We start from the raw sequence: 11,288 nt of genomic DNA on the forward strand, positions 1-11,288 counted from the left end.
CAAAGTTTTAGCCCTACATAGATGGGATAGTTGAATAAGTTTCATGTGTTTAGAATTATTAGAATCTAGAAATAACCAAAATAGAGTATGTTATAATGATAAATTGAGCCACTGCCCACTGGCACTCAAATTTGAATAAAGTAAATAAAGGAAATATTACAAATAAGCGTGAAACTGAAGCCTCGTATCCTTTTATTTATGCTTATGTTTATAAATCAAATTTTAAATTTTAAAAACTTAAACTTAAGTTTATTTTAAGGTTTTAATGGTAGTTTATTTTCATTCTTTAATTTTAATTTTAGATCACGAAGTAAACATATACATAAAAGTTTTGTTTTTATTTTTAAATAAACCACTAATGCTTTTAGGAAAAAAAAAGACGAGGCTAAAGCCACCATGGACAATCTTGGTCTGATTCTTTACCACCAAACAGAACTGTCAAAATGATGATTAATTTGCCTAGATCTCACCAAGTTAAGCGTAGTTGGAACAAAAACCAGGGGATTCATGTCTGTCTCGAGATGCCAGCGTTTTGATGATTAATTCTGAATACATTCTTGGATCTTCAGAGATGAGAAAGCGATCACTACTCTAGCCATCGCAGTCGCAGCAGCAGTTCATCGATCGCCGCCATTGCTCACGGACCAAGCTCTCTCCTTTCCCCCTGTACATGCATCCGCGTCGCCACCCGCGCCGGCTCTGGACTACGAGACGGAGTAGCGGCGGTTCCTCGACGACGAGCTGGAGGACTTGGACTCCGGCGGCTTGGCCGACGACCTCGGGCTCTGCGAGCTCCCCGACGTGTCGGAGCTCTTGCTGACCACCTCGCCGCCGGGCGCCTTCCCGCCGGCCCACAGCTTGTCGAAGATCCGCCGCGACCGCGACCGCGACGACAGCGACAGCCTGCTGCTCTGGTTCGCCACGCTGCTCACCCTCGCCAGCCGCCGCCCGTCGTCGCCCTCGTCGCCGCCGCCGGCGAGCTTCAGGCTCCCGAGCTGCTTCTTGAGCGGCGACGGCGCCGGTTGCTGCCCCGGCACCAGGAGCGCGCGGGACTTCCAGTCCCCGCCGTCGTCGTCCTCCTCCTCCACCACCCGCGCCATGTTGGGCGCCGCCGCCGGGCCGCCCCCCGCCGCGCGAAGCTGCTCGAAGAAGAGCACCTGCACGACGACGCGGAGCGGGAGGCGGTCGTTCTGCGCCGCGTGGATGCACGCCTCCTTCGACAGCTTCTTCACGTCCATCAAGCTCGAGATCTTCCTCTTCTCCGCCTTTGGCAGGCTCGGACGCAACTGACAGATCGCAACACGTTCATGTCGGATTGAACCAAGAACAGAAAAAAAGGAAACGAAATCTTTGTGTGAACCATGCATGATTCTTCTTGTGAAGCATTATATACCTTGAGAAAGACATCAATGGCGGTGTACAGTCCATCGTGTGTCGCTCTCGCCGCATCAGGCATGGAGGTTGCCAATGCCACGAAGCTTGAGACCGACAGGTTTGGATCAGAGGCGACCTCGGCGAGGTACCCATCAACGATCTTGGACAGAGCAAGCAAAGACTCGTCGTCGACGATGCCGGTCTCGAACATCTCCTGGTCGAGGTTGCTGAGGAAGATCCCATCCTCGCCCACTCCGGCGCGCCTCATGTACCGTCCGACGAGCGTCAGCACCAGCTGCACGTCGTAGGCGGTCGGCGCCGGCGGCCTTGCCGGGATCAGGAGGTCGCCGGCGGAGGCCCTGTGCAGCTGCAGGACTACCCTGTCCATGAGCTCCTCCCTCAGGAGCTCACCGGCACCGATCAGGACGGACACCTTCAGCAGCTTGAGCAAGAACCGGCACGAGCAGCACGACGACCCCTTGTCTGACGGCAGCAACCAGACGATAGTCTCGAGGAGATGCTTGTACGCCATGGAGTAGGCTCCGGCGCCGTCATCGTCATCAAAGCATTCAGGAAGCCATCTGGAAGCATAGGCTCTCAGAGCTTCTCCAACAACATCAGGAGTGATCCTTCCTCTCGACTTCACGGCCACCATGACACGCTTGTAAAGCTCCACATCCAGCTCACACAGATCCTCAACCCACCAGTCCTTCGGCACCGGCTGCGAGTTCTTCCTGGCCTCCACGATCTCGTCGGACGACGCCGATTTCCGGTTGTATGTGTATGACCACACCACATTGCAGGGGTTGGAGGTAGCCTTGGAAGCAATGGAGTCAATGCACCTTGCAGCCAGCTTCAGCTGCTCCGACCATGGCAGCAATGCATCAGTGGTCTGAAGTGCTATGATGGAGTCCTTCCAGCTTCTGAAGATGCCGGAATTGAGGAAGACTTCGATCTTGAACACCAGGTTGCTCTTGTCAACATCTTCAGTCATCCCAAGGTACTCGGCGGCGCATCTTGCGGCGACGACATTGTACGCGTTGAGGGTCACAACCATGCCATAGCAGAACTTTGCACAGATCTCAAATGTTTTCACTCCACCAGGGATGTCATGGATGTAAACCTCATCAGTGCCATTCTGGCTGGCCTCAATGATCAGCCTTTGCAGAAGGCTACTCTTGGACAGCAATGGGAACTGAAAATGTATTGTGAAGTGGTCAAGATTACAATTTGATAAGAGAGGATTCTTTTTAACAGGAAAGCAGCCATGATTGAGCAGCAAATGTTTATTGGTTTGCTGTAGCATTCTATCTGTCAAGCTTGTTTAACAAATTGATAATATCTTTCATCGCATTGCATTGTCACCTACCATTGAGAAAACTTATGGAAATGGAGGAATGATCTAAGGAAATGCTGTGAAAGATTCTGAATGCAACATGGCTCCAAATTACAAGTGGCGCCTGACAAAAGGTGACACTATAGCAGCATCTTCTGGTGTGCTCATAGCTGTACATTGGCGCATGCATTGTTCTAGCTCAAGCTCAACACTTGCCTCAAGACACAAACAGGGTAATCTAGTGTTTTGCTCATGCAGCAGTGAGAAAATGGTAAGGGATTAGTACCTTGTGAAGGTAGAACCTTGCCTCCTCCACATGGATGACAATGTCTGATGGAAGTTCAGACAACACATATCTGCACAAGAAGGATGTGTTCAGAGCTTAGTGGCTGACTACCACATAAGGATAGCATCTCCCAACAATGTACTACAGCAGTAAAGATGTTCAGAGTAACTCCACTAATCAAATGTTCAAAAGAACACATTTTCTTGGCTGCAAGCTGCACGCCTGAATATTCTTTGCTTAAGTCCAGACATCCAGATAGCCACATACTAGTGCAGTTCAATCAAAATTTTAAAAAATTAACAAAGGCAATTTCTTCAGTTAATTATATGTCACTCTCTGCAAGATCCAGTGGGCGTGGCCAGGTTGGTTGATTCTACGCCAAAGGGAGAGGAGAGCAGAAAGCAAAAAAACATTTTTATCAAGGCCCAAGGATTGCAAGTTAAAAATAATAAACACGGATTATTCTGATCTCATCGCAACAACTGCTACTCCTACCATGTTTTGTTTGGACAGCCAAAAGGGAAACACCAGCTTTTGCAGAGCAGAGAGCAAAAGTGAGGTCGCCTTGGTCAAAATGCCGTGCAGAGAAACCCACGTAGCTCACGAGCACTCGAGCAGTAGTAGCCCCACCATCTCAAAATCACAGTAGAACTGCTTCGATGAGTCAGAAAAACACACACACACACACTTCAGTTTTCTTTTGTGTGTGGGTAACTAGTCAAGAAAACATAAGCAATCATGCAGCAAAGAAACGATTTTCACATGAAAGCAAGCTCTTTTACTACTATCAGGTAACAACACGGAATCTGTGCTGTTTGGTACAACACAAGAACCTGCCATGCATGAAGACCGGCTAAAGAAACAAAACCAAAACCAAGAACGCATCAGGAGCAGTGAGTCAGCCAAGAACACTGGAACAGGCTAAGCCATTTCGTCAGACTAACAATCTACCATTGTGTTCTTGATCTCTTTCTACCAAAAGCAGAGAAGAAACAGGGAGAGTAAAGAAGAAACAAAAGAAAAAAAAAACAAGGCAAGCCTGTCCATTTTGATCATGCATACTGGTGAAAGAACTAAAGAAACAAGGCATAGCTTGCAAACGGCGATAGGCAGAAGAGATCGAGCAAGAGATGAACAACCTGGAGTCCCCGCCGTCGGTCTGGAAGGCGTCCGGCTTGGACCCAAGCTTCATGAATTTCATGGCGAACCAGAGCCTGGAGCCTTCACCTCACTCGCCAAGATGAAATCTTGCCCTGCTCTTCTCTTCTCTCTCGTTGACAACAGCCTCTCTGCTGCTGCTGCTGCTCCTGCTCGGCTCACTCACTGGCTCAGAGTGTGTGCTTGCTCCTTGCTTACATTTCACGTCTTCTTTGCATCCGGTTCCTCGCTTGTTTTTATCCAGCGAGCAGTAGAAGAGAAGAGAAGACCCAAGAAACGCACACGGGCGCAGAGAGAGGGAGAGAGAGAGAAGCTGTTTGGTGAGGGATGGTGGTATTAACTCGGCATCTTTACTGCGTCCGGCTAGCTCTACCAAAGCAGAGCAGCAGCAGTAGGCAGGAGCTGAGCCTGTGGTGGCCTGCTGCTGGTCATCTCTTTTTTTTCTACGGGCCTGTTTAGTTGGCAAAAATTTGTGGTAAAAAGTTTTATTTGATTTGGAAGAGGTTTTTAAATATGAATGAAAAAACAAATTTTAGATTCCGCCTGGAAACCACAAGATGAATTTTTTGAGTCTAATTAATTCGTTATTAGCACATGTTTGTTACTGTAGCATTTATGGTTAATCATGTCCTAATTAGGCTCAAAAGATTCGTCTCACAATTTCTCCCTACAACTGTGTAATTAGTTTTAATGTTAATATATATTTAATACTTTATTTAAATGTTCAAAGATTCGATATGATGTTTTTGGAACTAAACATGCCATAATTTTTCAGTTGAGGTTGTTGCAGGGAAAAGCCTCTCTTTTCATAAATGGGGTGCAAGTGCAACTACTGCAAGTCTGCAACCCCAGTTTGATGTAAACCTGCTGTATTTATTTATTTATTTATTTTTGCTGAATTTGCGTTGGATGGATATGCTATATTTGAAGCTTTGCATTTGAAAGATCTTGTCTTTGTGAAAGAGGTGGAGAATAGAAAAATTGCTCATTCACATGTGAAAGCTCATCCCGAAGCTGGAGTATTAGGCAGTTTTAAGTCACACCTTCAGATAAATTAATTATCCTGAAGTTAACACAGGATAGTTGCCTAGGCCCTCATCGGTTTGGACTTTGGAGTATTTTTAGAGAAAAAAAATGGAGGAATTAAATGGTTTCTCGTGAAAATCCTGCGGTATGACCGTACGAAGAGGCCTGGAAAAGCTTTGCATCAGTTATCAATAATTCAGACAAATGCCCCTTTACAGTTTATCCATTATCATTCCACAAAGTTTCTATATTACAAATTTGTGATGTTGCAAAAAAAATGTAATCTATTATGATATTTAAAAAACATTTTTAAATAAACATAGTTAATTCATATTAGCATTGCATAATCTACTTTTATCATCTAATCAAGCCAAAAAACTGGGATTTAGCTGCAAAAAATCAGTTATCAGTCACTCAGTGTTGCTACAAACCATAGCTCACAAGCAAATGCCACAGCTCAAAACATTCTTCAGGATGATTATCATCAAATCATTACTTCTACCAAAATGGATTAAGAATTCTCAATCTGTCATTCAGTAATTGATCATTTAATTACCTAGGCCCCGTTTGGATAATGGGATTTTCAAAAGAACTGTGTAGTTTAGATTCCTTTGGAAAATTTTCCTATAAGCCATTTTGGCGTAAGGGAGATGAATTGTTCTAATCATTTACAAATTGGAATAGTTCATTCCTCAAATTTAACTGGAAATAAAACATTTAATCAAAGCTGAAAGGAAATTTCCTTCACACACACTCTTCCTTAGGCCGCATCCGCTCACCTCCCATAAGTTAATTTATCTCTTTCGTTTTCTACGCGCATGCTTCTCGAACTGCTAAACGGTGTATTTTTTGTAAAAATTTTCTATACGAAAGTTGTTTTAAAAAATCATATTAATCTATTTTATAATTTTTTAATAATTAATAATTAATTAATCATGTACTAATCTATTACTACGTTTTTTACGCCGAGGTAAGTAAACTTATCAAGGCTCAAATGAACACGGCCTTACTCTCTATATCTCCTCTCTTTTTTTCCTAGGATACAAACACCTCATGTGATTGTTTGGTTTTTATAGAAAAAGCCAAACGATATATTTATAAACAAAAAATAATTTATGAATACAACTTTTATATATATCTTCTTAGCAATCTAAAGTGAAAATAAACTTTGCTGAAAAAACCTCAAAATTAAATTGAAATTTAAGGTTAAAAATTCAAATTTTGGCTTATAGCGAAAATATGGGGTGCTCATGTTTCACCATTCTTGTGTTTCGATTCCTTAGTTTTACACTTAGTTCTTTCTATTCCTGTTTTTTATTTATGTATTTTTAATTTCTGTGTTCTGGAGTAGGGACTGGGATTTGGGAACCCTCCCCGGTGGCACATAAAACGTTGCGGCAGATTAGCGCTTGATTAGTTAAGTATTAGCTTAAAAACCTAAAAAGATTAATACAATTTTTTAAAGCATCTTTTCTATATAATTTTTTTAAGAAACACAATGTTTAATAGTTTGAAAAGTTCTTGCGTGGAAAATGAGAGAGTAGACATTGAAATGAGTAGGGGACCAAACAAAAACCTAGGATCTTTGAAGGAAAAACAAATAATTTGGATTCCCGAAGGAAATTTGTTCCATTTATATTACTGAAGTATAGAAAAACAAAATAAAAATTTTCTTTCCTACCGTTATAGGGACAAACACAAAAACAATCCTCGTCTACTTATCTCTCTCTATATATATGCATTTCTACTTATCTACTACTTTACTATTTGTAATTTGATAGTTTCTAAAATGTTTTTCTCAAAAATATTACAGTAAATCTTTGGACAACTAAATAGAGCATTAAACATAGATGAAAAATAAAACTAATTGCATAGATAGGGGGAAATCGTGGGACGAATTTTTTGAGCCTAATTAACCCATGATTAGTCATAAGTTCAACAGTAACCCACACATGCTAATGTTAGATTAATTAGGCAAAAAAAGATTTGTCTCGTGATTTTTAAACGAGGTATGAAATTTATTTTTTTATTCGTGTCCAAAACAAACATTTGAGATGACCTATAAAATTTTTATTTTCGAGAACTATGCAGGAGCTCGGCTCACAAGCTGGACCACTGGTGTACTACCCAGTACCCAGCAACCAGTGGTAGGTTTCCATCTCCTCAAGACTTGAATACACAACAACAGAAAAAGATCAAAGACCACACAGCTTTGCAGGCTGCTGCTGCCGCCACCACCGTCATCCACTCCACAGTAGAGCAAGGCTAATAATATAGCCAACAAGTTAGTTATAAGATTTTCTATAGTCTTTTCTTAGTCCACTCACATATTAGTTAGCTCTTTATCATTAATGCATGACCCACATATCACTCTCACAGAGTTTCTTGGTTCCTGTGCCCAAGCTGACTACAAGCTAACAACCTGCTTAGAGCAAGTTCAATAGTATAGCCAATTACTAGCTCCAATTCATCTATAGCCAATCTAATAGCCAACTCATACAACAGTTACATACAAAACATCAATACATGGTCCTATATGTCATACACATATTTTGTCTTAGAGTCCGTGTGCAGCTGGCTATAAATTAGTAGTCCATCTCTCTTCTCTCTCCTTTCTTATCTTTTTAAAATATATTTATAGCTGGCTTATAACCTGCTATTGTACCTACTCTTATATTTTCTCTCATCCTCTCTCTCCTCCACATAAACATATAGCCAGTTTATAGCCTGCTATTATATTTGGTGGTAGCCGTGCAAAACTGTAGCTAGCTGCGCTTGTGTTTGGCTCGGGAATTGGGAGGAGAGAGAGAGAGAGGGGGGGGGGGGGGGGGGGGCCATGGGCCAAACAGGCAAGCCAAAGGCAAGGGCAGGGGCACGAGGCATGCTGCGATGCAGGGGCTGCTGCTACCAGGGGATGCTTTCTCCTGCCCTCCTCATCCCAAACACGAAAACATTTTGGACTGGACCCTCCCATGCTGCTCTTTCTCCTTCTCCCCCACACACTAGAGTGCCCTTTTTGTATGTCAGATCCTTTGTGCAATTGTGCTCTTGGATGCTCTCTCTCTCTCTCAATTATATATATTTTTTCTTTAGTGCTACATTTGTTCTATAATAATTTTATTTTTTAACTTGTGTCTAAAATTTGACCCTTCGTCATTTAAAAAATTATAAAATATTTAAAAAATTAGTCACGCATAAAATATTATCCATAATTTACTATCTAGTAACAATAAAAATATTAATTAAAAAAAATCAAATAAGACGAAGAACCAAAACATTATATCTACCCTAGTTGAGAATTTGAGATCTGTTACAATTGTGTTATAGTTGCAAGGAAACAATGTGCCTTGCTCCGAACAAAAATGATGATTCCAAACGATATATTTGCAAGCGAAAACTAATTTGTAAATAAAAATTTTATATACGTGTTCTTAGTGATCTAATGTCAATATAGGAAAATAAACTACGATAAAAAACCTACTATCAAAATTTAAGGCTAAAAATTCAAATTTTAGCATATAAGTAAAACATAAACAGAAAATTACGGATCCTAGTATAAGCTGACATGTCCCCCCCCCCCCTCCCTCATTTTTATTTTCACCGATATAAGCTTGATGATGTGTCTTTCTTTCTTTTTCATTTTTTTTAAAAGAGGAGCTATTGCTCTTAGTAGAGTGGCATATGGTGATTTGTTTTTCAAAAGTATTCTCTAAAATCTTATAGCTATGTCAACCCCATGACAAGGTAATTGTAGCTGTGTTAAGCACCACAATATATAATGTATGTATTTAGGAAGTGAGAATAACGTGGGATCTGCTATAAAAAATAATCAAAATTTCACCCAACCACGACCATTTCCGTGAGTAAAAAATGTTCAAATGTGATCCACTAGTACAGTTTATTCCTTCGTACTAGCAATAAACTTGTGAAAGTAGCTGCTTACTACTCTCTAGTGTTTCTTATCTGGTAGTGAAGATATATCTACTGCTTATTACCTTGTTTTCGTTATATTATGGATACCCTTAGGCCACGTACAAAGGCTCTCATTGCCGTTTCTGCATGCTCGCTGACGTGGAAGAGAGAGGATAGGAGAGAGAAAAGTGATTGTTTTACATGTAGTCAGCAAAACATCGACTATTGGCGCATAAAACGGGGAGACAAACAGAAAATCTGATTTGTACGTGTGCTGATTCTAATCAGAGACGCTGACCGGATAGAATGCGAACGAGCAATTAATTAATTCGTAATTATGAAGAGTCAACTTAATAGACTGTCTTTTGTATGAGGAGTTTTTTCTACTGACGTAGCTTAAGATAGAGCCCATAATAGTTTCTCCTAATGAACATGCCCTTAGCGGGCTAGTAGTTACTTACTACTCCCACGATGTTTCTTATCTACTAGAAGGGCCCGGAGCGGATCTAGAATCTAAAGTTTGCAGGGCTGGTTATCTTCTTGTTCCTTCGGCCCCCCTTTTCTTCCCCTCCCCATTATTTTCTATGGCCCCCACAGCCCCACGCTGAATTCGTCCTTGAGCAAGATATATTTAATGCTTATTGCCTAGTTTTTTGTCGTGTTATAAATGACCTTAGCAGGCAAGAGAGTGCATAAAATGCATTACATTGTCATCCACAAAAAAGACAAAGTAATCTATTAAACATAAACAGTCTATGTCACACAAACATAACTCAAAGGGAAATGTTTTGATAGCAAAGGGAGAAAGGTTTTGATAGCTAGGTAGGAGTAGTTCATATTGGAATAGAGCTTTCTTGATGTTGGCTAGCAAGCATGCATCCACCAACAGAAGAGACTCAACGAAAACGAAATAGAAAGCATGGTGTCCACCACAGTGGGGGACTCACCGAATCTCTTTGGGGATCTCATAGTAGCCAGTAATCATGGAGGATGCAGCCTCCAGGGCCACACCGTACGTGCATGCTTGCATTTGTAATCACTAATATTATAGAGTAAGTATAATAACAAATTGTAGGCTGGCTAAACGCTGAGTTGGAGGAGAAATAGGAGAGAGACATGAAGTGGGTTGTAAGCTTATAGTCGGCCCAGACATATGAACCAAAAAAAACTCCATGAGATAAGTTGGTTATGTATTAATAATAATAAGCTAACTACTATATGGGTGGGCCAAGAGAAGGCTGCAAAGGTCTTTCAACCGGCTTACTGGCATATTATTAGGTTGCTCATATTTATTGCAGTACTTATTATGTTCTTCCCAAGAAAATTATGGAGAGTTTAATTTACTTGAACGGTATCTCAAATGTTCTATATGCATTCTGAAAAAGGAACAATGCAAAAATGAAGAGAATAAACTGAAATTGCATAAAGTAGTTTTCATCTCGTTCAGAGTTGCTTAGGATCTTGTAAAGACATGTTCTTTTGCTAAGCTACTAGATGATATGTTTCGTGCAAAAACTTTATCCATAAAAGCTCCCCATCTCTTCGTAAATTCAACTGGTATTCCTTTGCCCTCCCGGTGGAAATTAAAAAGGAAATTTGAATAAAACAGGATTCGATCAGGCGTGTAGCCATACACATCGTAAAATCCTCTGTTGTTTTTTAACAGAAACAATATTGGTGCTTCTAGTCTGAATATGGATTTCAAATTAGACTGCCTTTCCTCAGCATCCCGAAGAGAAACATCACGTGAAAAAGATAACAAACCATTTTACCTCCTATCTCCAGTAGGGCTACGATCTTCGGCATCATCTGTTTACGTTTACGAGCTAACATTTAAATTTTTAACCTTAAATTTAAAATTGATTATATATTTTTTCATGATAGTTTATTTATCAGTCTTTTCTTTTATACCACTAATAATACATATATAAAAGTTTTATTTATAAATTATTTTTATTTGTAAATATGACATATCGTTAAAAAAACGCAAACTATCACCACCAAACTTCTGAAGCACATGCCGTTTGTTTAGGTGCCTTCCCTACCGGCGAGTTAATCTGAACTTAGTAATTTAGTGTGATAACAACACATCATCAACAACAACTAATCCCCTGGGGATGCGTGCAGCTAATGATTAAACCGTGGAGTAGAGTATGTATAAAACATGGGATTTGGAGCCGGAACAAATCTCGTCAA

General features: G+C 40.9%; 1 protein-coding gene across 1 annotated transcript; it reads right to left on the reverse strand.

Moving 5' to 3' along the window:
• Window positions 1–422: 422 nt before the first annotated feature.
• LOC102700245 (BTB/POZ domain-containing protein NPY1-like) lies at window positions 423–4,457 on the reverse strand. Its single transcript, XM_040525260.1, has 4 exons — window positions 4,136–4,457; window positions 2,997–3,066; window positions 1,394–2,569; window positions 423–1,286 (listed from the first exon to the last, which is right to left on the reverse strand). The coding sequence occupies exons 1-4, from the start codon at window positions 4,195–4,197 to the stop codon at window positions 705–707; spliced, it is 1,890 nt and encodes a 629-aa protein (XP_040381194.1). The 5' UTR covers window positions 4,198–4,457; the 3' UTR covers window positions 423–704.
• Window positions 4,458–11,288: the final 6,831 nt, after the last annotated feature.

Source organism: Oryza brachyantha, chromosome 6 (genome assembly GCF_000231095.2).
Source record: "Oryza brachyantha chromosome 6, ObraRS2, whole genome shotgun sequence".
In the NCBI taxonomy this organism is placed as follows: Eukaryota; Viridiplantae; Streptophyta; class Magnoliopsida; order Poales; family Poaceae; genus Oryza; species Oryza brachyantha.